This window comes from Clytia hemisphaerica, unplaced genomic scaffold, assembly GCF_902728285.1.
Source record: "Clytia hemisphaerica strain Z4C2 unplaced genomic scaffold, Clytia hemisphaerica genome assembly, whole genome shotgun sequence".
NCBI lineage: Eukaryota > Metazoa > Cnidaria > Hydrozoa > Leptothecata > Clytiidae > Clytia > Clytia hemisphaerica.
The window spans coordinates 1716078-1743530 of record NW_027104433.1 but is presented as its reverse complement, the minus strand read 5'-3'; the positions used below and the strand labels follow the sequence as shown (position 1 = coordinate 1743530).

The 27453-nt window shown below is 35.6% G+C and overlaps 2 protein-coding genes and 1 long non-coding RNA gene across 3 annotated transcripts; all 3 read left to right on the top strand.

Annotated features, from left to right (window-relative positions):
* Window positions 1-300: 300 nt before the first annotated feature.
* LOC136820625 (uncharacterized) lies at window positions 301-9569 on the top strand. Its single transcript, XM_067076821.1, has 7 exons — window positions 301-417; window positions 1317-1618; window positions 4816-4891; window positions 5115-5340; window positions 6034-6492; window positions 6955-7199; window positions 9447-9569. The coding sequence occupies exons 1-7, from the start codon at window positions 301-303 to the stop codon at window positions 9567-9569; spliced, it is 1548 nt and encodes a 515-aa protein (XP_066932922.1).
* A 141-nt stretch (window positions 9570-9710) lies between these two features.
* Window positions 9711-12190, top strand: LOC136820623 (uncharacterized). The gene is made up of 3 exons (XM_067076820.1): window positions 9711-10453; window positions 10915-11424; window positions 11737-12190. Exons 1-3 carry the CDS (start codon window positions 9711-9713, stop codon window positions 12188-12190), a joined length of 1707 nt encoding a protein of 568 aa, XP_066932921.1.
* Window positions 12191-26068: 13878 nt separating this feature from the next.
* LOC136820730 (uncharacterized) lies at window positions 26069-26931 on the top strand. Its single transcript, XR_010848637.1, has 2 exons — window positions 26069-26111; window positions 26319-26931. It is a non-coding gene; the product is annotated as an uncharacterized lncRNA (long non-coding RNA).
* Window positions 26932-27453: the final 522 nt, after the last annotated feature.

Sequence of the window (27453 nt, the reverse complement as noted above, 5' to 3'; positions counted from 1 at the left end):
ATGTCAAAAATAAAATCTATTTTTAGATTCAGCGCGGTGCGCTATTGCAAAACTGGAGATAAACCTTACGATGAGTATGGTAGGCCTTGCGGGTATTGACAGCATAGGTGGCTTCACGATATAACTGCACTTCTGCCAGTAGCGAGGACGCAAACTCTAAAAGGCAGAGCGAAGGCATGAGCCAGACCCATATAAACCAAGAAAGAAAAAGTAACAGTTCTCAGACTTGTGCCAGGCAATGTCATCAGAAGGATCAAACAGATCAAAATAGTCACAAAGATACTCGAGAAAAGCTGCAAGATGATTGTGTTCATGCAATCGAGAGACATGATCAGCAACAACATTCAGGACCCCTGGAAAATGGTAAACTTTGAGGCGAAAGTTGTATGTGACAAAACACCAGAACAGACGCCTGAGGTAAGTCATCATGAGTGGGTTGCGAGACGATCCTTTATTCAACATGCCAACTGGCAGAAGTGGTGTCACAGTAAATATGAGCTACCATATCACTCAGAAAAGGAGCCCAGCGTTCTAAGGCGAACACAATGCAGCTTCTTTGTCCTTGATGTGCAAACCTGCCAAGGCAGGTGCATCGCATCAACCAACAAGTTGGTGTTTTTATGGCCTTCGTTTGATTACTCTGAATACGTACGAGTATGAGTCTATGTTTATAAAATTTCATACAGAACGTGTCTATGGGCTATTATGAGATACACGTTTTTTTAATAAGAATGTTGTTTTTCTATTTCATCATGAATATTCTTAACTTTTTTGGAAAAGTCATCCTAAAATAATCTTAAATCATTTTTAGGCGATTTTTAATTCGTATCTTTTAAATATAATACCAATACCAAAGAGGATTTAATGCATTCTTCATAATTTATACTTTTTTCATGTGGCAAATAAATATCCTGAAATTCAGTGTGAATTAGTAAAGTCAGATTTGAAAAAAGCTAAAAATGGGTTGGCAAACGAATTCGGAAGACGGCAATTAGGATATTCTTAACTTTTTAGCCAATTTCATCAGGAACATTATTATAAAGTATATTTTTATAATAAAAAAAGTGAGGAAGCTCCTCCAAAAGTAAGGAGGCATAAACTTTATTTAAAAAGGAAATGACAAGATTGTGACTAAGAAGGCGCAACCATGACCTGCGCCGATGGAGAAAATTTGTTAGTGAATCATTTAATTTCTTGATCACAACAGCTATTGTTTAGGCATACGTAGCAACATCCAAACTTTGTTTCCAGGAAGATAAATTACCAGAAATCATGAATGACGACGTACTAAACTCGACAATTTCATCTTTAAACAGCTCTTTTCAGAGCTACATCAAACTGTCACGCGAAGAGAATGTACTGTGATGTCACTATCATCAACGAAGAATTATCAAATTTTCCTTGCTATGATTCATGTCAAGAAAGATGAAAATCGAAAGAATGCTCGCAATGTGAAACTGGTTAGAGACACATTCCACTCCAAATCTTTATCTGTGCAACGAGAGATTATTTTGGATTTAATTCACCAGTACTATCCCGAAAAAACAATCTTCTTCTATAAAGGTCGTCAAATATGTAGAAAGTTTTGGTGCTTTATCAACGGAATTCCAGAATCCAGGTAATTACTTTTTACGGTAAATCACTGAATGCTCAAAAGGAATCTCTTATCTATGAGAATAGGATTAAAATATTTTAAAGTTTCCTTTGTAATAATGTATGTAGACACTTTCGTCTGGGCTGTTTCGTAAATTTGAATCGAATTTCTCATTGAATTCGCATAGGTTGTAGTCTGACTTTTTTAGCCCAAAATTGAGCGCATCGTAAAATTAATCAGTAAAACGATTTTATGGGACACAACCGCGTTTGGTTGGTTCGAAAATAGAAAGGAGAATTCAACATTGTTTGGCCTGCGAATTAAGCATGGAAAAGATTTTTATGAGCCAAAGACTGATTGTATCTGAGGAAAAAAACAGGGCTCTTGAAAATTATCTATATATTAATAGCCGTAGTCTGTATGTATGTTTGTTTTTTGTGTGTCACTTTCGTTTTCGCAAGCAATGTTTTTGTTCTTTTAAAAGATGACTTTGAGTTGTTCGAGTTTGTTTTGATTGATAGATTATAATTTCTGCCCTGACATGCCCGAGGCCGCCTATTATGTTTCTTTTCTTTTTTTCTCTCTTTTCTTTTGTTTTATGTTTTCGAATGTAATTAACGACCTTCTTTGATTTGAGACATTATTCGAATTATTTTCAAAAGAAAAGAAAATCTTTCAAACAAAAACTGTTAAAGAAAAGAACAAATATAAAATAAAACATAAGAATCACGAGGCAAGTTTGTTAGAACAACTAACAGCAACATTAAAAATACATTCGAAAGGCAGTAAAAACAAGAGCTCTTTCTTCGTAAAAAGGGACCTACAAACATCTATGTCGATAATTATTTTGCTGTAAATCTAAGTCATTCATTGTTGAATTAGAAAAGTTATGACGAAGGTTTTATAAAAAGAGCAACATAAAATTTCGCTATCACGTTTTTCTATCTGCGTGTCCTAGGTCTGACTTACGGCCCTCGGACCCTTAGCGGGACTAAAGAGAGGAAGAAACAAGGGAAAATTTGTGAAGTTTACTTTCCTTACTGGAACTAATTTGACCAAATTTCTATCTTTCTGGGGGGGGTGTTGAAATTTGTTCTTCCTATTTTTACCGACTCTTAGTGGGACTGAAGTTTGATTTTCTGATTTTCTGATTTTTCCAACCTATACACTACAGGGACTGCCATTTTTTTAAAAGGCACCCTTAAGGGCGGCACATACCCGTATCCTTCTCTTGCCTAAGTACCCCCCCCCGGGCTGCCTTTTTTGACGAATCTCGTTTCATGTCTATAATTTCACTCCCCTTATCTTGACATCAAAGTTTTCCTAATCATCAAGAACTATGGCAAATGTAAAGCGAGCGAAGCGAGAAAAAATCGAATTGCAGAGCCGTCTCGGACGTCGCAGGTCGCCGGTATGATATAGTTTGAATGACGCCCTTTCTGATCATTTTTGCCACAATTTAAATTTTACTTTAAAATATGGTTAAAAGATACATCACCCGAGAGGGATAGAGTCAAACTTTGAAGAGAACTCTTCCCTTTAATTTTGATTTCATCGTGTTTTAAGCCACCTTCCCAACATCCAAAGGACTTTAAAATGCGTTCAGCAACAGCTAAATCGGCGTGCGACGCCGGGTACCGGCTAGTACCATATATTTACTTATTTTTCTTCGGATATAAATCTATGTTACGAGATGTGATTAATCAAAAATTGGTGGATGGCTCTGGAAACCAACATTGCCACTTGAGAGATGCACGATCAGTTGAAGCAGAAAACTGGTTGAGAAGATATGCTGAGCTAAATGGTGACCGGGCACCAGATACCAGTCAAACCTATCTTCCTTCGTGCATAAGAAAACTTTATGTATACGAAGAGTATACGTCCAGTTATAGTCATACCAAAGGTACAACGTTTTTTATATATATTGTTAAGGCGGTAGTTAATTTAAAAAATGCCTTCTCTAGAAAATCACCTTCAAGATTCAGACCGTCATTTATTCACATATTTTTAGAAAGGCTGAATAATCTAGCTGCATATCATCGACTGCGGTTACTTTTATAAACGTGGGGTAACCTTCATCACTACCAAACAGTAGACTTTTCTGGTTCGCAGCATTTATATTGAACTAAATGTAAACAAGTCAAGGACCAGAAAATGTTGTGGCTTAGTGATTGCAGTATCATAAGTCAATACTATTTTTGTTTAGTATATTTTATTGCGTAGTGGTGTCAAAATCTTTATCAAAATGCAGTAAGGTGAAAGGGATTTGAGTAGCCTGGGAATCCAAGCTCATAATCTTAGAAAAAACAAAAAATACCTCACCTCACAAAGTTCTAAAATTTTAGAGCTTGGTGCAGGTAGATTTGTCTGACACAGAATGTTATAAACAGTCTGTGTGTGAACCCTTGTTGACAGACTTGCTGAACTTTGGAAACCCAGGCAAACACACATAATCAACTTACCATAAAAACTCTTTTACAAGCTCTAAAGACTTTCAAAACTACTAAAAACCACATCAAAACATCAGCCACATGTATTTAGACTTCCAGCCAACAGCCATTTTGTTTCGAAATGAATCTATGTTTTCATTTTCATTTGTTTTCCTTTTTTCTGCAGAGTCAGCTTTTTCCATAAATTATGCGCGCACATCAAAATTATCAAAATGCGCGCGAAAGTACTGCTAATTAATACGCCGAAAGCTGGCCAATCAGGCCGAACCTGCATTGCAGGGAAAAATGTCCCTGCAAGCAAGTTACCTGCGCCAAGCGTTAAACAAGCAGCAAAAATATCATAAACTAGACTGTGAAAAAAGTTTTACGCTTGGATTCCCAGGCTAGGATTTGAGCTGTTGACTTTAGTATCTTGACATAAAATAATCCGTCAAAATCCTCTTAGATACCTGTGCACAAAGTAGAGCGATTGAGTGTATCAAATAATGCCCACAGTTACATGGGCAATAAAGAGAGTTAGGTTTTCAATGCTAGGGTTTTGCTGTCAATAGCATGGGAAGTGAAGGCAAACTGATTCAACTTCTTAACTTCGATTATTTAACTAATGCCGCCTATTTTCCTTTTTAAATCATTACCTCATTCTGGTTTTAATTTGGTTTTGATACCGTACAATTTAAAATTTGTTGGGTTTTTCTTTTCATAGGTTTCATGATGACAAATAAATTTTTAAAGTATTTTGCCCAGACTTACTGTATTTTTCTTTCTTTTTAGCTCTAAAGTTGAATGCAACATAATTTTGCCTTGTGAATCACCAGTTGAAGTAATCATTGAAGCCAAATCTTTTAATGTAAGATCTATTTCACGTTCAAAGTTTCGTATCCCATCTTATCAGAAAAGAGAAATTAATATTGGTTTCATTTTATTTTTTTGTTTTGAAATAAGCATTTGATGAAAGTTTAAGAGGATGCAATTTTGCTTGGAAGAAAATTTGATGAATTGGACACTTTGGAATTAAAAGTTAAAAGAACTTTCAGACTCATGCTTTGATAAACATTTTTATTTTTTTACAGGTCATAGCAACGGCTGTGTCATCAGGGATCACAATCAATGGATCAAACATCCCATCAAGTAGCTCTCAATTCTTGGCTTCTGGTGATGTAATTATAATTGGGGGAAAGATAACCTTGAAATTTGAGTTCAACGATATTGTGTTCAAGAGGGTTGATGGAAACAATATAATTGTCTCAGATAATCTGCCAAATTTTATCAAGCAAAATGATAATGGCCTTTTTGCTAGTGAGTAAAGCTTTATTTTCTCAAGGACGGCAAGGGATCCTGTTTTAGTTTCTATAAAACTGCATATGAACCTTCCCCTAAAAACATATCACGCTTCTTTTTGAGCACAAAAAATGGTATGTTTATATGCTAAAAGTTTTATTCTAGCTACAACTTTAACCACCCACCCGACAGTGGTCCCTACAACTTAATACATTGCCCCACTGGTCAAATGACAGCCCATAAGTTGGACATTCCAGCAGATTGATGTCTTTTTTGTGGCTTACTGGTAGTGGTAATACAAAATGTCCCAGAGGATCTTCCCCCTATTCTTTTTGACACTGAAAAAATGTTTCTCTCTATAAAATGACAGCCCATAAGTTGGACATTCCAGATTGATGTCTTTATATTATTTTGCAGATTGATGCGCTAAATTCGACTAGGTTTGTAGCAATGACCCCATTTTGGTAAATTTAAACCCGTAAAAGGGCAAAAAATGGGTGGTATCTATGTTAAATTGCTCAAAATAATTTTAGTACATGTGTACTAAAGTAACATTTTCGAAAAATAGGTGGGGCTATGTTAAAAATTAGCGAAAATCCTTTTAGTACTCATGTATGTCTTACATTTTAGTAGTGACCCCCCTGTTTGAAAGTGTTTGAAGATTTTCAAAATTTAAAGGTTGATTTATGATTTCTTTTATTCATTTTGCAGCATCTCTGCCAATGGATGGTTTGTTGCCTGATGACATAGTTGATAAAATGGATGACACCATCCATGAAATACAATCAGAAACAATGATTAATGTCGTCACAACTATGAAGCCATTGCTTGAGGATGTCATAGTTGGAAAACTTGCGAATTGGCGACATGAAACATTTCACCGAAGGATTCCTGATGTTCACCCAAATACATTAGTCAGCATGGGCAGACATGGGTTGAACAATGCTGACTTTAAAGAGGAAACCATTGATCAACTCGTCGATCAACTGAGGGCGCTTTATCCCCTGTCACCATACACTTATGTGTATGGAGTTCTTATGCCCACCATTCTTAAATGGATGGTTATGTCAATTTTTCAAGTGTTTAGTGACGAGGCTGAATTTTACCTTCAATCCGGCGGAAAAAAAACCACCCAGAAGATAGCCATGGAAAGTTTCAGTAGACAAATGAGTAAGTTTTCTTTTACAAAGAAAATATGGAATTCTCTTTTTATCTTTTATCTAAGTTTTCCATCAATGAGGTAACAATTTACAAAGGCATTCCAATGCTTTTTAAGAGACCTGAAGCTTTTATTCCTTCAAATAGAAAGTTTTATTGTTTAATAATTAAAAACAGAGGATGCATAGGCGTAGCGAGATACTCTGCAAAATTTATGGATGAGATCGGTTTTTACGACATTGTAATTATTGTCTTTGTTTTATCAAAAGATAATGAATATGTCATAAACGTCTCCACTCCCTTATAAATTTTACAGGGTATCTCGCCACGCCTATGGGATGTCCATAGCAAATAAAATGAAATTAGTGAGATGTTACACAAAACCATGAGGATGACTTGAATTATTTCCTATTTCCTGAAATTCTATTTTCTTTTCAATTTAGTCTTCTATTTGATAAAATCTTGCATTTTTAGAAACTAGACGGGAATCGCAATTTCAAGCCGGCGCCATTCCCTCACAGATTTTAGTTGGTGATGTCAACTCTTCACAAGTTGGCACATCACAAACTTCTGCTACTGGTACCGATGTCATTCTACAGAATGTTGTTGGTATCGATGTCAATAATTCTCTGGACTCAACTAAGAATGCTAGCACCAGTACCGATCCGTCCCAGAACGTTCGTGCTCAACAGGATGTTGCTGTACCTAACACTACTAAAGTACGATTTAAATAATTACTCTTAGGTTCCAAATAAACAGCCCCCCCCGCTTGTTAATTTTTCGAAAATTTTCCAACCCCCCCCCCGGACCTTATTAGGACCCCCTCCCCGTTTATTAATCTCTAAGAATATTTTCAGCTGTCAAAGAAAAGGCCCCTTATTTTGCTCTAAATAGCCTGATTTTAGCCTATTTTTACCTTATTTTTGGGTTTCAGAAGTACAATTTCCAACCCCCCGGCAATTAGGTCCCCCCCGTTTATTAAAATCTAGAAAATTTTCCACCCCCCCCCCCCGTTTATTCGAACCCCCCGTTTATTTGGAACCTAAGAGTACTTTACATGCATTTACTTTTTCCATACTTTTTTTTCCATTCTATTTCTCCCTTCCATCGAAGAAAGGCTAGTTAAACCGTTGAATTGAATTTGAATTGACGCAACATTGACATGAGTAAATTTTAACATATATCTTTATTTATTTTTATGACGTATGACATGACCAAAGCTTTGTGTGACACGAGACTGACATAACTGTTACAAACGACAAATATGGTATTTGACGATACAATATCACGGCGTACATTTATCGGCGTCAACTTTGAAAAACAGAAAAGAGCTACTTACTGAAACGTCCACAAGACTTACGACCTCTTAAATGGAAAAACTTTGTTCATAAAATAGAATATTGCATGAAGTAGTCTATTGTCTTGCTATGTGTATCTTTGTTTAGTATTTTTTTGATAATATTTTGACATGAAAAGGATACTTTAATTTCGAAATTCTTTAACTCTTAATTATCTTTCTTCCTTTCTAAAAGACCTTAACAAAGAGTACTTTAATGGGATAAATTTTCGCGGGGATTAAATTTCGCGGTTGAGCTCATCCGCGAAATTTTTAGATTTCGCGGGGATTAATTTTCGCGGATGGCACTATTGGGGGGCATTATTTTCTCGATTTTGTGACTTTTACTCTCAAATCATGCATATTGGTTGTTGAAATACACATTATTTGCGCCTCTTTGATGCAAGTAACCATTCAAATAGTATTTATTTGACACATTTGAGAGTTTTGTTTAGAATTATTTCGCGGATGGGCCTTTTTTCAAATTTCCAATGGGACTTATTTTCGCGGATGACACCCAAATCCGCGAAATCCGCGAAAATTAATCCCCGCGAAAATTTATCCCATTAAAGTATATATTAGGAGTGGTGTTATCTTTCTTGACTCGTGAAAACAGTATGATCTTTACAGGCTTCTCATTGCAGTATACACGTTATCATACAAGGTTCGATGCCATATTCTTTATTAATTGGAAACTGAAATCCTTGACATAATGACGTAATCTTGACCATATATCATGGACGATTCTGATTGTCATCTCCATTTAGAATTTTGACCGTACATGATTAAAAAATTGCTTTTTCCATACCACTGGACAATATACCTTCCACCCCCTATGAACTTTTTTTCTGGAAGAGCCCAATGTTCAAAAATGGGGAAAGGGGTCTCTAAGTATCATTGGAAAATGTCCTTCTCCCACAGAGAGAATGCCTACAGAAGAGCACAAGCTAGTAATTTTGCCCTCCTCCTTTGACCATACGCTGAAAATCATTTCATTCCTGACTTTCTCGATGTCATGATCAATAGTGAGGGATGAATTAAGAAAAAACGTGAAGGGCTACAGGAGAATCTTCAAACCTTTAATTTTAGAGTAGCAATCATGACAACAATTGAATGTAATGGTTTTCTTTGTTCGCAAATGATACATTCTTTTGAAATTTGGCGTTAGATTCAACTTACAATTAATTTCTTTTTCTAATTGATTTCGTATTCTTTGTGAAAACAATACGGGTCGCAGTTGTTCGATAGTTGACTTTGTTTCTCATCCAAGAAATTCTTCTTTAGCCCCTACGGTAGTTTAACCCTTTAAGTGGCAATGTCGTCTATATGAGATGTTTGACCATTTTTGGTCAACGAGTGATCCAAGAACCTCCAAATGTGGCCCTGATTAACTTGATTCAGTCCTCCAGCAAATTAGTTTGAAGTTTAACCACTCGGCACCTTTCTATCATTCAGTCAGGTCCGCGCAGCGGGCTATAAACGAGCTTCTTACTCCTTCTAGATCCGGAGATATAAGCCTTTAAAGTTTGAACTAGCGATTTTCTTTAAAAAACTTAGAAAAAAATGACCATGGCACTTAAAGGGTTAAGCACACATTTATAAAATTGTAACACGTTATTTTTCTCTCCAGAAACGACAAAAAAGACCTTGTCCGGTGTGTAAAGCTCCATTGACTGGCCTTCCAAGGCATATGAGGGATGTCCATGAATGGAGTTGGAAAAAGTCTGCCAAAGTCAACAGTCTCTTTTTTTAAATCAAGGCAACCGTATACAAAGAAGGACGGTCAATCAACAAGCGAACAGTCTGCGAAACGAAAAGGGGAAACGCTGCCCCATGGAAGGATGCTTTTTCGTCGGTATTTCAGGTGGGGAGACACCTCCGTAAGGAACACTGTATGAAATTTGATGATGAAAATTATAAGGATGCACTCAAGGCAGCCCGTGTCCATGAGCCTTTGACGTCCGAAAACATCCAAAAGAATCGCCGGGCTGTTGCCAGAGAGTTTGAACTTGCTGAGAACATCCAGGAATATGAAAAAGAAGTTGAGAGTGGTACCGGAAGGAGGTCTGAAGAGAAAGTTATTGATTATGCAATGATTATGTTCGAAAGGTACTTGATTTCGGTTGAAGGAAATTTCCGTGATAAGAGATCAGCTAAACAATGCGTCCAAGAAGTGAAAACGGTTGCTCTCCATCTTGGATCTCTTGTTGCCCTATTCGACAAAAAGAAGGTCAGAGATGGGTTCTTCCAATCGTACTTAGACCCAAAGTCCAAACCAAGCACATCGAAACACTACCTAACGTCATTGATTTCGTTCATGGGCTTCGTTATCACTGAAGGTCTCGAGAGTCTCGCAGACATCGTAAATCAAGACGACGTGGTTGCCATGAAACTTAGACTTGGTAATTGGAGGAAGGCTTATGGGAAAAAGCAAGATGTTTTACGTTGGGAGAGGGACGACGAAATCAACGAAGTTCTTGTGACACTCGATCAGATTAAAACTTTTGAAGAAAGCGAACAAGCTATCAACGCAATCACGATCTTGGAACAAGAGACTGATCTTCTTCCCTCAAGAAATGAATTTCTAACCGTCCGTGACTATCTCTTTGCAAGAATTGCTTTGGCTAATGCCCCACGGTAAGCACATTTTTCATTTTAAGATGTCATTTTGGCGGTATCAGGATGTTTTGACCAAAACCTGCCCTCGGACAATGAAATGTTCTCGTATGCCTTACATGTACGGCGCCGTTTGGTGATTTTTACTTCTTTCCAACCCCGTCGATTTTATCATATCCTCTATTTGTTCATTTTGGAAATAATTTTAGCTGTTAAATAAAAGTTCCCTGTTTTCACAGGTTTTAATATTCATCTTATTTTATTGTGGATAGAGGTTTTCTATATTTTGTTAAATATGTAGCATCTGTCATTATGAAAACAAACGTTCGATTTTTGTAAATGATCGTATTGACAGATTCAAAGGTTTGCCTTCATAATGGCGGAATATACGTAATTTAACAAAACGAAATGAATCAACTGAAAAATCTTTCAGAAGAATTGTTGCTAACCCCAAGCCACCTTGATATTTGATTTCGTTTTAGAACTGGGGTATGCGCAAACATGACGATGAAGGAATACGAAAACGTACTCACCAAGGACGATCACAAGGTGATAAAGGTTCGGAAACACAAAACGTTTTACAAGCATGGTTATGCTCATGTTGCGATTTCCAACGAACTGTTTCAGCTGCTCAAGTTGTACGTTGACAAAGTTCGTCCCACATTCAGCCGTCCTGATTCCGAAAACGTATTTATCAGCTGTACCGGGCGAGGCATGGAGTCTGGTGCCGTCAGCCGGAGGATTGACAAACTATGGAGAGAGTCGGGTGTGTATGGGGATAATACACCACCCAAGAAAAACTTGGATGGTAACATCATCAGAAAATCAATGACATCAATGGTGCATGAAAATAACGACGAGGGAGAGAAACAAGCAGTGGCTGATTTGCTTGCTCATCGCAAAACCACGGCTGAAAATATATACCGTCAAAAGAAGATGGTTGATCAAGCCGTAAAGGCCGCGGGAATTATCGAGAGAGTTTCCCACAAGAGGTAAATGCTTTCATTGGTCTCATAAGGAACTTTCACGTTTGTGGATTCAGTGAAAACTTATTCTGTGAAAAACATTACAGTATTTGTAGGTATTTGAAATATCTTTCTGGGATTTGCGAGGAAAACGCGTGAGATTGCTGAAATTAAATCCACGTGAAATTTTTCAAGATTTTTTTCAGATTTTTGGCTCCAAATAGTACGTTTAAACATAAGCTACATTTGTTTAGACGTACTATTTAGATGGTCCCGTTGGCAGCGTTGGGGTGGTTACCGAATCAGTCCAGTTTGCTTATCTCTATTTTTTAACCTTAGAAAAACTGATCAAGTGGACTTTGCAACAACGTCAAAAACGAGTGAAGTTAAGCCACCATCTTCTCAAACGGAAGAAGTTACGCCCCCATCTTTTCAAACGAAAGAAATTACGCCCCCATCTTCTCAAACGGAAGAAGTTTCGCCCCCATCTTTTCAAACGAAAGAAATTACGCCCCCATCTTTTCAAACGGAAGAAATTACAAAGAAAACGAGTGAAGTTCCGCCACCATCTTCTAAAACGGAAGAAATTACAAAAAAGGATGACGTTGAAGAAGACACTTATCCAGAAAAAGAAGTTAGCGAAATGAAACGTAGTCGAACCGTTCCTTCCGGAAAAGGGAAAACGAAATCATTTTCTACTGAACAAACTGATTTATTGTATAAGATCACGAAAAAGATATATTTGGAGAATCTATCCATTAACGATGAAACAGCCAGCCAGGGTTGTCCTTGAGGAATCATCCGAGGGGGAACAGTTTCTGAAAGATTATACGCTATATACCCTCGTGAATAAGTTGAAATATGGACGAAGACTTTATAAAAATAATAAACTGTCTTTTTAGATGAACCTTCTTTGTATCACTAACTTGAATGCATGAAGTCATCGCGGACCTCGTTTTAAAATTATAAAATTATTTTTTGTCTTTCGATTTTGTCAAACAAACTTTCACACACCCTGTTCTCACAGACCCACTGGAAAAATTGGCCAAAATATCGTCCCCGGTGGAAAACTATACTCTAATTTTTGTTCTCACTGAAAATTATCAGATAAGCAAATCCCCATGAGCAAAGTTGGGAATGAGTTTAATGTTGTTGAGGCGCATGGTGTAACTGTTGTTTGTAATCAATTGAGTCGCCAGAATATTGAGTTGTCCTCATGTACAAGGATTGATTTTGGCTGACAGCAATGTCGATGGTGAGAAAATGACTGTGGATGTATTGATTGGATTAGATTTTTATTACGACTTCTTTAAAGGAAACCTTAGGAAAGGCGATGAAGGCCCTATTGCTTCTGAGACCACGCCTGGGTGGGTTTTGAGTGGCAAGTTTCAATTTTCTGATGAACAATCAACAGTTTGTCTTCAGGCTCATGCTATGAAAGCACATGTTAAGAGGGAAATTGATCTAAGGGAGGAATTGGGAAAAGTTTTGGGAAATAGAGTCTGCCGAGGGAAAAGAGGAATCGTCTGTGATTAATGAATTTGAGAAACACATTTTTCACGATGGCACACGTTATGTCACGAAATTGCCTTTTAAGCCAGATCATGATCCGCTGTCTGACAATTTCAGACGACGGGACGAACGTAAGTCAGAGGAGATTCAATTCCAACATCAGAAAACTGAAGTCTACAGGAATTTTGAATGATCATCACGAAGTATATAAGGAGTACGAAAGCGAGAAAATCATTGAAAAGGTTCCTGTGAATGAGGTTTACAAAGAACGTGGGACAGTACACTACCTTCCGCATAGAGCAGTTGTGCGCGAAGACAAACTCACCACAAAGATTCGACCTGATGATGCTTGATGCTTCCTGCAAGATCAATGGACCTTCCTTGAACGAGTGTTTGTATTCTGGACCGAATCTTTTGTCCAAAATCTTTGATGTTCTTTTTAGATTTCGTTTGAATAAGATTGGGATTGTTGCTGATATTAAGAAAGCCTTTCCAAACATAAGTATAGCTCCTGAGCATCGAGACTTTTTAGGTTGATTTGGGAGGAAAATGACGAACAAGTTATCTACCGCTTTAGAAGACTTGTCATGGGTTTGACTTGTAGTCCTTTCTTTTAAATGAAAATGTACGACAACATCTTCAAAACGAAAAAGGTAAGTATACAGCTGATGTTTAGAGCGATTAGGTGAAGATTTGTATGTTGATGACATTACGAGTGGTCGTGAGTCTGTGGAAGAAGGGAAAAAGTTTCAGAAGGTTGCGAATAGTGTAATGAAAGATGCTGGATTTGATTTGAGAAAGTGGATGACGAATGATAAGCGATTGCAGAGATTTTTTGATGGGGGAAGTGACAGTGACATGAGTGATGCTGAAGGTGATGATGTGACTTTTGCGAAAACTGTTACAGGGATGTCGGTTGAGAATGGTTATCACAAAGTTTTAGGTTTGGAATGGGATAGAGATTCGGATGAATTATTATTCGACTTCAAGAGTTTGATCAAAAAATCTGGAGATGACGTTTTGACGAAAAGAAAGATTTTGAGCTTGTCAGTTTCCATGTACGATCCTTTAGGTATTATATCACCGATTACAGCACAACTTCAAACTATTTTTCAGATTTTGTGTGTTGACAAGGCAAATTGGGATGACGTAGTGTCGGATGAGATCGCTTTGAAATGGAGAGTTTTGATTGAGAGGATTGAGGAACTAGGAGTTGTTCGGATACCGAGGTATGCTTTGGTCGATAGGAATGAAATTGTGTCTGTTGAATTGCATGGATTTAGTGATAGCTCGTTGATGTTGTACTGTGGTGTTGTTTATTTAAGAGTTATCACTAGATCTCATGCTAAAGCTTTCTTTTGGACTTCTAAAACGAAAGTCGCTCCTTTAAGAAGACTATTCCTAGACTTGAATTGTTGGCTTGTTTGCTTCTTACGAAATTGATATCGAATGTTGATGTGGCGTTGTGTGAACGACTGAAGATTAACCGTATTGTTTGTTGGTCGGATTCAAGAAGACTTGGAAAGCTTGGGTGAAAAACAGGGTTGTTAAGATAAGAAAAATTGTTTCTAGGGAGTCTTGGTTTCATGTTGCTGGTACTGAAAATCCTGCCGATGCTCCTACAAGACCTGTTGAGGATTTCTCTGCTCTTTTTCAAGACAAGTGGCTTTCTGGTCCTTCCTTTCTTTCTAACCTTGACATTGACTATAACAAAAGACGTGACAGTAAAACCGAAATACCAATTGACGCACAAGTAGAACTGACGTTAACGTTATGACTGTGACTTCAGATAAAAAGTAAGTCTGAGTGATGTTATTGATTTCTCTCGTCATGGATCCTTACGTAAACTTTTCACTGTGGTAGCTTTCGTTCTTCGTTTTAAAAACAACTTTTTGGCAAAGAAGTACAAACACAATAAAGTGCTAACAGAACTGACCGCAGAAGAAACTACCAACGCACTTTCCATGATTCTACGCGATGAACAAGAACGAATGACGAACCAACCAGACTTCGAGAAGATGAAATCAAACTTGAACGTATACAAAGATGACGAAGGATACCACCGTGTCAAGAGTCGATTCAACGAGTCTTCGCTACCAACAAAGAAGAATCCCTTACTGCTGCCTGAATCAACCAACTTCACGAAATTGCTCATCAAAGATACGCATGAGAAGTGTTTGCATTTTGGTATTGAAACCACACTTGCCAAAATTCGCAAAAGATATTGGATAATTCGTGGAAGAAAAGATGTCAAGAATGTGCTTCGCAAATGTGTTATTTGTAAACAGTTTCAAGGGAGAACGATGAAATCACCGGAATCTCCTGAACTGCCAGAATTTCGAGGGAACTATAACAACCATCCGTTTTCGTCGACTGGACTTGACTTTACTGGACCCCTCTTTGTAAAGAATAAAGGACTTCCAAGCTCGAAGGTATACATTTTGCTTTTTACTTGCGCTAGTAGTCGTGCAATCCATCTTGAACTTACTCCTAACATGAAATCTCCTGCGTTCATACGGGGATTCCAACGTTTCGCTTCACGTCGTGGCACACCTGATGAAATCATAAACGACAACGCAAAGACCTTCAAATCGAGTAGTGCGCGTGGCTTTGAGCAAACAGTAAGAAGCAGAATACGCCGGCGAGCTGCGATTGAAGGAGAGAACTTCCATAGAGCTTAGAAAGATGATATTTGGAGATAAGACAGGACTTTTGATGTATATATGATAATTGACTTGGAGTCAATTATGGGGGGGGGGAGAATGTTGAAAATACGAACTTTATGACGCGTTTGCATAAATTAGTATAATCTGTATAATTTGCACGAATTATAAATTTAGAAGTTTCTAGTATTTATGAAGTGCAAATTTTAAAGCACGTTCCTTTTTCTCGTGGACCTTAGTGAATATAGATGTAGATATTTTTGAACCCGCAAGAACTTTTCAAGAAACATTAAACACCTTGAGTAGTTTACTGGTTTTTTACAACTCAATTAGAATTTTTTTTTAAGTTTCAAAAAAGCAGTGCGATTAGGCGATCATCGAAAATATATTCTTTCAACAAAATTGTAAACAAACTTTTTATTAGAACGTTGTTAAGTTAAGTCGCTGAAACTGAAGAGAATGCCTTTTCGTTCCAATACGCGCCTCGAAAATAACAAAAATATTTTTTAATTTATGAATATTTTTTGATTTCGATTTTAGAAGACGGAATGAGAAGATATGCCCACAATGTCAGAAATCTTTCCCTGATCTTCCGCAACACCTTCGAATTGTCCATGGAATGTCACGAGCTACCTCACGCTGTGCAGTTAGCGCCTTTGGATGGCGAAAAAAGCAGACGCCGAAAAAGCAAAGCAAGTATATACATGCAACTAAAATTTGTCCGTTTCCTGATTGTTATGGAACTACCAAAAATCCTGGGGAGAATTTGAGAAGCAAAAAGCACGGATTCAAGATCGGTGATGATAACTTCAAGAAATTGATCAAACTGTTCAAACCTTATGACTCATCTTTCATGATGAAATCATACAAAGGTGGTTCTCCATTGAAGACAGCCGGAATTGTTAACAAAATAAATCGTGGACGGAAAGTTGAGAGTAGCAATTTGTTAGAAGATGATATCAATGAATCTGCTGAAAAGTTGTTCAGAAGTTGTTCAAAGACCCCCAGTATCTCCTGAGCTATCTGAACAGTTGTACGAAAGATCTCGATCATCTTATAAAGAGTTAGACAAAAGACCTCCAGTATCTTCTGAGCTACCTGAACAGTTGTACGAATCATCTCCTGAAGACTTAGACGAAAGACCTCAAGTATCTTCTGACGGTTTGAACGAAAGTGGTTTTGGCCCTAAAGTCAAGAAGCTATTACAATTGTTTTAAGACCACATGACAGGACCTTATCGCGGAAGAAAAGAAAAGACTATGAAAACAGTTTCAGGTGATGTCAAAAGAATTCTACATTTTTTGAATATCAAAGATGATGTAAATCCCATCATCATAAGTGACATTCTTCTTTTGAAGTATATGCACCATTGCGAGGAGAGAAAATATTTACCGGGGACAATAAAAACCTATTTGTCCTCGCTTATCGATTTTCTCCAGTTTTTAGCTCAATGCAAGTATCATGATCTAGATGAGCGTGCTATTGTCAGAACCAAAAAATTACTTGCACAATGGAAAAAAAAGTTCAACAAAAAGGACAAATTGCAGAAACACAAAAGGGACTCCGATGACAGACAGATGATAGTAACAAGACAGCAAGTGACGGTTTACGATAACGGCAAAGAAAAAGGAAGAGCCCTTGCTATATTTCAAGAATAGGCCATTTTGGGAATTTACTCAAAAGGGTTTGGCACTGTAAAATGACAAAAAAATTTTCCAATTGATGGAATTTCTTTCTAAGTTCTAGGACTTATAAGGGACCTTATGTGCCAAAATTCAACCTCATTATATTTATTTCAGGTTTAAGCTCTTTTTTGACTAATTCTACCATCATTCTGAACATCCCTGTGCTAACCATGCGAACCAGAGAAAAAAGCAAATTTCTTACTATCCCCACAAAAATTTGTTGTTTTTATCACTCTAATGACTCTTCCCCTCTATTTTAAGTCACCCTGGCGAGCTTTAAAACTCTACCAGAATGCCAGGATGTCTACATGGTTTATTTAGACAAACTTGAGATCGAATCAACCAACCTTCAAAGCCTTAAACTACTAGTAATTATTTTCTAATGAAATTGAAAAGGGACTTTTCTACAGGCTTGTGTGTGGATAGGGTAATAGAGTAGACAGGTCCGCATTGAAATATCTTTTCTCTAAAATGAAGAATTTCAAGAAATTCTGTTCAAGAGCAAAGACGATATTTCGCGGTGTAATGCCTACTTTATTACCCACAATAACTTGTAGGAAAGTGCCGTATCTCAGTCTGCAGAAAACCCCTCGTCGTTGCGATACTTGGTCTCGCTCTCGCTACTGATCGTGTATGTGTAGGTCAAGTTGAATCAATGTAGGAAGTCAAAAATGGCGGACCACTCTCACCCTCTCACTCTAGAAGAAAGAAATGGTCTAGAGACGAGGAAGAAATCTAGAACATGGAACGCCGGTAAAGGATATTAAAGTTGACGCAAGTTCCCGATCAAAGTGGGATAAATTAAGAAATTTAAGACGCAGTCCTTCAAGTGCATCGAGTCCTGACAGGCCCATCTACCATGTGAGTTTGAATTCTATTTTTAGCTCTGGTACGGGCAAGATTTCTTAGTTTTCAGTCTGATTAAGAGCCCGCTTACATGCATCTAAGTTCGGGGGTGGGTTGATAGTTTTTCGGTTCGATCTCAAGGTGTTTACATGTGTTTTTAGGGATGGACTGAATGAAAATTGAGTTCAGTCATTTACACCGAACCAAATATCGGAGTGCGCTGAAATCTCAGTCCGCTCCACAGACCTGCCAACTTGAGATAATTTTGCGTGAGATAAAAATTTCGAAGCAAAACTAAAAATCTTTGCCCAATTTTCCGATATCGGAAATCAGAAATTTTTTTCCCCTAAAAATAGGAAATGTGGGACAATTTTTTCCGAAAATCAGAAAATCGGGAAACTTTTCCCGAAGATCAGAAAATCGATGAAACTCTTTTTGCTAAAAATCAGAAAATCTGCGAAACTTTTTTCAAAAAATCAGAAAAATGAGGACATTTTTTTCAAATATCAAAAATGCGTGAGAAAACAAGCTTTTGAAATATTGTGTGAGACAGTGTTGGAATGCTTGAGTCTCACGTCCAATGCGTGAGAGTTGGCACCTCTGCCTCCAACATGTAAATTAAATAAGACCTTTAACCAGAAAGCGCACCGAGATACATGTAAACGGACCCTAATACGCATTATTTAACATTCCATTGAAAACTTAAAGAAAGAGAATTTATCAAACGAAAGAGGGTCTAAAATGTCCATTTTATCTGAAAAAGCTAATTAAAATTCAGAAAACGCGTGTCAAACTAAAAATCAAAAACATTCAAACTGAGCGAGAAATCATTTTCACCAACTTAGGCCTTTTTAGCCTACTTTGACGTGCTGTAGCTTTCGAACTAAGCTAGGTATGAAAAATCTGATTTTATATTTGCAATCAGTCTTTGTATAGTGAAAATGAGCATTTTTTATCAAGTAGAAAAAGAGTTCAATGACACCAAAATTTGCGAAATTTAATCCCATTGATATATGGATTCGTTTTTCCTTTTACGTTATAGGAATCAGGAACACGGCACTCGTTGTGGCCCAACAAATATATGTTATATTTGAGAAAGCATGGCCAGGCTCTAATTCAAAAGCAAGTACATATCAACCCGAAAACGATAGCCATTTTCAGATACTTGACAGACAAATATACTATTACACGGATAAGAACACGGGTGGCTGAGAAAGAACAATCGATAAGAAATCGAAAAAATGAATGTTTCTAAACTACTTTAATCGGATTTACTTTTGCGAGTTTCGCGAATTTTGTCCTTTTTCGCGAAAGTATGTCTCGCGAAAAAATCTAAAATTGCTCATTCGTGTAAGTTTATCTTGCGAAACTTTGCAACTTTTCAAATTCCAATTGCAGATTTCTCAACCTCTGGATCTATTGCACCACTTCCAAATGGTCAAATCCTCACAATTGCATTGCTGTTGCCTTAGCGCAGAGAAGGGCTGTGTTTGGAACTCAAGAGTTGATTGAATGTATCGAAGATTTATTGAAAAGAGTTCAAACTGAAAAATAGAAAAGTGACAAAACTAAGTTTTTGAAATAAAATTGAAAATCTAGGCTAGACCTATAGACATGCGAAAAATTGATTGAAAATATGAAAGTAGATGCTCTGCTTTAAATAATGTACTTAGAAAAACTAAACTTAATAAATCTGAGTTGAAAATAAACGTCCTAAGACCTGGATGAAAGGCACACAAAGACCAAAAGAAAAAGGCAAAAACAGAAAACAAGAAACAAAAAACCTACCAGCTGGCCAAAAGTGAATGCTGGAAAGATGCTGTTACAAAAACATGGCCGAATCAAAACAAGATGAGACTCGATACAAAATCAAAACATGACTTGAATCTTGATGAAAAATTGATGTTGACTCTACTCATACATACTCTAAACTGATGTGTAAAAAAGAAAACGCAGATCTTTTTTATCAAACAAAAATTAATATTACTATAAAAATGTTATTTGAGAATTCGTACATAATTACTTAAAATTAGAGACAAAAGATAATGATAATTACTAATTAATACGGGAAACAAAAACTGAAAAGAGAATGTACAAGTATGGTGGCCCATGTGAGCCAGCCTGCTATTTCAAGATTTCTTTTTAATGGGAAATACAAAATGAAATGCGATTTTCTTTTTCAAAGTAAAACAAAAAGAATTTTGCATGTAAAAAAGAAAATTTTTTTTTCTCTTCATTTTCAAAGTGATGTCCTTCATGGGCCAATAAATAAAAAGTAAAGATGCTTTACCTTCTGTTAGACACTCCCGGTGGACTAGGGTCCAAGAGATTCTACCCTAGCCCTCAACTAAATTAACGGGATTTTTAAAATATAACTCTAAGGAATTTAAATTTTGTGAGCCTGAATTGATGAAAAGTGCCCCTTTGAAACCCTTAAACAATTTTTGCCTGAGTACCCCTCCCTACTGACCACTCTGAATCAATCCCAAAAATCAAAAAGTTGGAGTCCTTGAGACATTACTTTGGTGCTAAATTTTAAGACTAGGCGTTGTAGTGAGATGCGTGTAAGATCAGTCCATTAAATTCCCTTAAAGAAAATTGGGCAAAAATCGAGGCTTTATTTTTTTTTTTTTATTTTCCGATTTATTTAACGTTGGTGTTACATAGTTATAATTAAATACTAATTTATACCAACTATTGACAAAAATGATTATAATTTCTATAAAACTGTATAATAAAGTGAAACTATAAATTTTTAGGTACATATTTTACAAAGGCAAATATTTGTTAGGTTTATTTCATTAAGTGAGGATTTAAATGAATCGATGGAAGGCTTAAGCTTAGTATTTTCGGGAATTTTAGGAAGCACAGGTGGATACTTTTTACAGTTTATTGCTTTCCAGCAAAATTTCAGCCAGTTATTTTATCAGTGGTTCGAAAAGAATATTAGGGGTCCAGAAAAGTGGGATCGTGCGATTTTGACAAAATTGCCACAAGTAAATTTTGCTCAAAGTTAAAGAAAATCTTTTACAATAAAAGTTTATCAACAAATTAAATCTAAAATAAAAGATGGTTTTTTAAATTGCTAAAATTTTGAAGAGTTAAAATATCAATTTTTTGGATTCTCTTCAATTACCAAATGCCTGCTATTATTATGCTCGCTAAAAACAAATAATGAGCGTTAAACTACAATATATACTACGTATATACAGATTTAATAAAAGATTCCTTTTTTCCTACGGGTGAAAGTAACCTTACCTAAATTAATCAGAATGATTTAACTCCTCTGAGAAGAAAATACTTGGAGGTATGAACTTTCCAAAAGACAAGCGATACTTTTATGGACCTACCTGGTTATCAAACTAATCAGTGAACATTGAAACAATGAAACACATAAGACGTAACTGGTCAAAATACAAAAAAATAAAGAAAATAAAAGCATATCTATTGAGAGAAACTATCAACACTATTGAAAAAGATTTTTGAAAAAGAAATAAAAAAGCTATTAAGCGCTTTTCTTTATAAAAACCACTATCAGAAAAATGCACAGCTTAATAAATAAGGTTTCTAGAAAACTCAAACCATCGCACTCAAAGGTGACATTTTCTTTGTTTACAAAAAATAATAATAAAATAATAATTTGGCTAAGAACATTGATCTATGCTTATAGTTAGTGATTCTTATAGATAAAGATTCGTTTTTCAGCCAAAAAATTTTTTTTGCAAAAATCTGCTTGAGCCATCTTTTAACTATGACTGTACCCTACTTTCATGCTAAAAATCAGAAAAAATTAATGATCCAATTTTTCACAAAGTCCAAAAAACCGTTTTTAAGCCGTTTTTTGGCCCAAATTTGCCCCCAAATTTTTTTTTTTCGAAAATCGGGCTCCGTCACATTCGAGGGTTTACGGTCATGCACCTTTGTGCCAAAAATCAGAAAAAAACTAATGAGTCAATCTCGAGAAAAGCTAGTAACTAACTAACTAACTAACGAACATAGGTTAATTTATAGGACCTCCCACCCCACTGGGGTAGGTCCAAAAAATAAAAAGTTGCAAAGTCTCGAGAAAACTGTGATCTGAAAGAAAATTCAAAATTTACTGTATCTTATAAAAAAAGCGTGTATCAGTTTAACTGTGGACATAAAAATGAAAAAAAAAACACAAAAATATCTTGAGTCTCTCATAAACGTGCAGTGTAGAGAATAGACATATAGGCAGGAAAATCAAACTGATAATAAAGGTACAGAACAAAAAAACGTACAAAACAAAAAAACGTACAGGTGGGAAATTGGAACTAAAATAAACAAACGTACAGGGCTAGAATAAACAAACATAGAGGGCTAGAATAAACAAACAGAGGAAAATTGACCATATAGAAATCCACTGAAACTAATAGGCGTAGCGTACAAACACTGTTTTGTTTTCTCATTCCTTAAATATGAAATTAATTTAACCATCCTGTCAAAAGAATGACCCAAAACGTAACCCTCCTTTTAAAAGGGGATGAAATAAACAAAAAGAAATATGTCATACGTATTTTAAAACAACCAGAAGAAAGTCTGCACTGTTCCTAATAAAAGTCATAATAAAAAATATCAACATTAAAAAAGCTAAAATGTTAGACGTCCAAGAAGTTTTATAATTCAACTTTAAATGATTGTTCCATCTGCCATTTCAACATCATTGTTGTATTCATCAAATTTTTGCTTATCGAGTGCTTTCAAGCCTGCGATCTCACAAAACACATTACATCGGTGACTCATTCCAAAGTTTTTGATAGCTTTTCTACACATAATCAATATAAATCAAGTTTCGTACATCCAGTTTTGAACATTTACATTTACATTGAACATTTGGAATTATTTTTACACATCACTTCACATTTGGCAGGCTGGTAAGCTAATATTTTCTATACTTATTTTTTATATCAAGGCTTTGTCAACTCAATTTTTCTAAAGTACGTTTCAATCAAATTTGTAATTTATCAACTTGGATCAATTTCACTGCATAAAACCATCTTCTTTCCATTTTTTGGAAGCCCGAAAAAAAAAGATTTTCGGACATCAAATAAAAAAATTATACATTTCCAAATCCTTTTTCCGAAAAATTATCTTTTCCAAATTTTGAAACAAAAAAGAATTAGTTTTCGTGATATCACAAATTGAGAAATGTTTGTTTTTCGATTCGATGGAAAAGTAATTATTTTCGGACAATTACTATAATTGAAAGGATATATTTTTTCTACAAAAAAAGTGGAAAGGTGTTTTATCCTGTTAATTGGAAAAGAAGTCATTTTCGCCACTTTTGGATTTCCGAAAAGAGTCATTTTTCTGACATTAGGAAAATGGAAAGGTTCTCTATCCTAATAAATCGTAAAGAATCAATTTGAAAGCTTTTGGCTTTCGAAAAGAGCCACTATTCTGAAAAAAGAAAAATGGAAAGGTTTTATGTCTTGGTGATTCGTAAAGAGTTTATTTTTGACAGCTTTGGATTTCCAAAAAGAGCCACTTTTCTGAAGGTGGGGATGTGGAAATGATGAATTTTTTTAATAAATAAATGCCCGACCAGAGAAGTATACATCCAATACATAAACAGCCAGTGAAGCAACACCGAAACATACTTTGAAACATACTTTTATTGTCAAACGTTAAAGATATCTTTTTTGGGTTTTCTAAAGGGGATCTGACTGTGCAGACAAGCTGTAATATTCCGTAAACAATGTTTTTAATAAAGTTTTAATTAATGCTTTCAGGTTTCTCTAAAATCAATCTCTTCTCTAATTTGCTGTCCTAAAATTTACCATGAAATCACAAGTTAGTTAAAATATGTTCATTCAAAAGGGCATCGAATAGGGCTAGAGCTTTAGCAAAAGTGAAAATTTTTAGAAGTACGAGCGTGGCAAGCTCAGAGGTGATTATTTTTTTTAGTGGGACTGATTTAAAGCCTTTTTTGGCAATTATTTTTCCACTGGGGTGACCAGCGGATGGGAGCCAAATTGCGTAAGGCAGGGTGTTCAGTGAGTAGGGGATTCTCACTGGGCCGGTGACACCCGTTAGTTCATTCTTCTTAGCTAAGGCTCTGAAAAGGTGGATAATTCCTTTTGTCGTTTTTTATTAAAATGTAAGAATTTGATGTTTCTAGATTGATTGTCTTTTCTTCGTTTATCAAAGAAAATATCAAAGTGTTCTTCTTGAAATTTAAAGAAAAAGCTTTTTCATAAAAATTTTCATGCCGAATTTATCGAAGATACAATCATCATAAAAGGAAAGGTAATAATTTCGTATTTAAAAAACATTACAATCTCTAAGTCGGGGTAAAAGTAAGGAGCAGCTTTTCTTGCAGCTGATTTGACAAAAGTAGTATATTTTCAATTTTATGAGAGCATTATGAGAATGTTTTCTTTAGAAAGTGACAAGATCATTTTTTAGTGTCCAATAAAACACCCTTGTGTCTGTTAAAGTAATGACAGGAAAAAGAAGAGCCGTCCTCGTTGACCAAATTAGGTGCTGCTTTGCTTTTTCGCACCATAGAATTAGCAGTTTTCAGTCGAAACGATAAGAAATATCCTATATTTTTTACATTGAAAGATCCAAACTTCAAGAATTGTCTCCTTAGTTTGTCCCATAATTGATTATAACCCATCACGGTACTGCCGGTATCACAGACCTTGTGGGACCCACTACAAAATTTGGCTGAAAATATTGTCTCGGCTTGGAAAATGCCATGTATAAACTTTAATCCCCACAGTGGAAGAAGCTCCACCGGGGCTGTGACACTGTGACAGGGGTATGATTAGCTCTTTTTGTACACCTTCACCAGATTTTCAACAACTAGACTAATTGAAGATGTTTAAAAACCAACGATTGGAAACTGGACGTGCTCAAATCAATCTTCTTCAAAGACATTGTACATGACTTAAAGCTTTCCTTTCATTCCATTTTGAGATTATTTTCAAAATTTATTGTTTTTATAAAACTTGCAAAACTTTTCAAAGTTATCCAAAATTTTTTTCGAATGTCCAGCAACAATGGCTAGCCATTATGCCTACGAAGGTCTTTTAATTAAGTGCTAATCTCGATTTACTTCATTATAGTTGAAAAATGTAATGCAAGGCAATTTTTTGTTCCTTGATTTGAATCAAGTGCAAAGGCGCTTTGTAGAAGGAAAGAAGAACAATTTTTTTGAGGCATTCTTTCATAAAATGAAGATAGTATAATCCTTCGGCAGCTACTTTTGTTTCGTTTGAGTGATTCACTGTTTTGGGCCTCGCGACGCTGCACTTATGGCTAGTAGGTTGCATCTAAGCCTGTATTTTACATTATAGATTGAATAAAAATGTTGGGAATTAGATATTTCGCAAATCATCCGAAAATAATTTTCATGGTCAGCGAGTTTGACGAGTTTTACATATATAACGAACCAGGAAAGTATATAAAAAGAAATCACTTTGATATTTCATAAATACGCGTTTTTTTTTATAAGAACATCCAAAAATTTTGAAGCTTTTGGGAGTTCTTGACTTTTCAGCCTAAAAATGTTTTTAACATGTTATTATTTTCCCGCACATTATTTCCTAAGAAATCGGGTGTTTTCGAGTCCCCAAAGCCTTAAAATGTTCTCAACGATTCGTATACTTTCTCTTTTTTCGGCGCTATTTCAAAGGCTGAAAAATTTGTTAGGCGGTTTCATCAAAAAAATTACAATTAACTGTTTGAACTAAACAACACCATTCCCTTTGGGACCCTGTGTTAACACATTTATAATTGTGGAAAAATTACGATATATTCAATTGCAGTCCAATTAAGTCTCTCATAGAAAAATGTTAATAAAGAGATTTTAATTGGCAGAAATTAAAGAGGGAAAGAAAAGACTTGATTTGTCACGAAATTATGTAACATTTTTTCACACGGGCTTTACAGTAAGCCAAAGAGTGAAACAAATGTAAGAAGTAAAGACTTTGGATGAATATTTGTGTCAATAATGCTAAAGAGGCCCTGCAATGATCATGTAAGTACACTTTTTTAGTTATTTTTGGAAAAGCCTGTCTAAAGAACATAGTTTCTTTCTTGCTATTATGTTTTTTTGTAATCTTCAAGTCATTTTGGATTTCCACTGATTATTTTCAATTTGAAATAAAGATAAAGCGGCAATTAAACTGTTAGATAATCCTGTTTATAAGAAGTAGAGTACAATTCTATCATTTTCTCTCGACAGAAAATCGAAAAACGTATTGCGAGCCCAGCGGAGAGAGCCGAAACATCATTTCGCTGCAATGTCAAAGAGGTGTGGAGAAAACTTATCACAGAATGAATCGTCTCATCAGAAGACAAAGATATGAATATTATGGTTATAAGAAAAGGAAGTAAATATCATTGTTCGACAACACAACCAAAGAAACATCTTCAATGAGGGGGGATACAGATCGTTTGAACGGAAAATCGGAGAAAGTAATTGAAGAAGTAATTGTCCGACTTCTTTTGTTAGTTGGTTCAACCTTTTTTATACGAAAACAATTTTTTTAACCGCAACCTAATTCTCATTTCTTAAATTCGAATAATGCTTTACAATGTAAAATTTTGTCAGAAATAGCCCCCCCCCCTAACCCTATACCGAAGTTCCTACTATACCACATCAATCAAATTAGATATTGTAATTTATTATTTTATTAATATAAGTCATTTTGTGTAAATAAGGTATACTTTAGATTTTTAGCACAAGAATTATGAGTACATATATATCAACTTCACCATATATATTAATATGAATTTATTTAATATTGACTTTAATTTTAAAGAAGAAAATCATCCAAGTAGAATATTATATCGAATTTAATCTATCGTCTAACTTCATTAAAATGGCAGTAATGTCGGTTGATGAAAACTTCGTATCTAAAATACGACAGAAAATTAGTTCTTTTTTTTACACTTTCCTGTTCTGATATTATTTCTTTTCGGAAGGTTTGATGAAATTTTTCTTTTTATATAAATTTACCGGCAAAATATTTTTTCTTTCCGTGAATTTTCGTCGTCTAGCAGAAGTATTTTTCGTACACTAAATAAATAGTTTAGTCATTCCATCAAAAAATATCAAAAAATCAATTCTTCCTGTACAATATCGAATTTAGAAAGCTTTCCTATGCAAGAGCTTCGATGAAAACCTATTCCTTTAACAAATATTTTATCAGAAAATTAGTTCTTTTCGTACACTTTCTTGTTCTGATAGTTCTTCTTTTCGGAAGGTTTGAAGAAATTTTTCTTTTTATATAAATTTACCAGCAGAATATCTTTTCTTTCCGTGAATTTCCAACGTCTGATAGTAGTTCTTTTCGGAAAATCATAAAATAATTTAG

What these genes read in the sequence shown, in the direction of transcription:
- LOC136820625 (XM_067076821.1), top strand. Translation starts at nt 301, where the DNA reads ATGATTGTGTTCATGCAATCGAGAGACATGATCAGCAACAACATTCAG. An exon ending in CACCAGAACAGACGCCTGAG is followed by an intron (nt 418 to 1,316) that starts GTAAGTCATCAT and finishes ATCTTTAAACAG; the next exon opens with CTCTTTTCAGAGCTACATCA. An exon ending in AACGGAATTCCAGAATCCAG is followed by an intron (nt 1,619 to 4,815) that starts GTAATTACTTTT and finishes CTTTCTTTTTAG; the next exon opens with CTCTAAAGTTGAATGCAACA.
- LOC136820623 (XM_067076820.1), top strand. Translation starts at nt 9,711, where the DNA reads ATGAAATTTGATGATGAAAATTATAAGGATGCACTCAAGGCAGCCCGT. An exon ending in GCTTTGGCTAATGCCCCACG is followed by an intron (nt 10,454 to 10,914) that starts GTAAGCACATTT and finishes ATTTCGTTTTAG; the next exon opens with AACTGGGGTATGCGCAAACA. An exon ending in GAGAGAGTTTCCCACAAGAG is followed by an intron (nt 11,425 to 11,736) that starts GTAAATGCTTTC and finishes TTTTAACCTTAG; the next exon opens with AAAAACTGATCAAGTGGACT.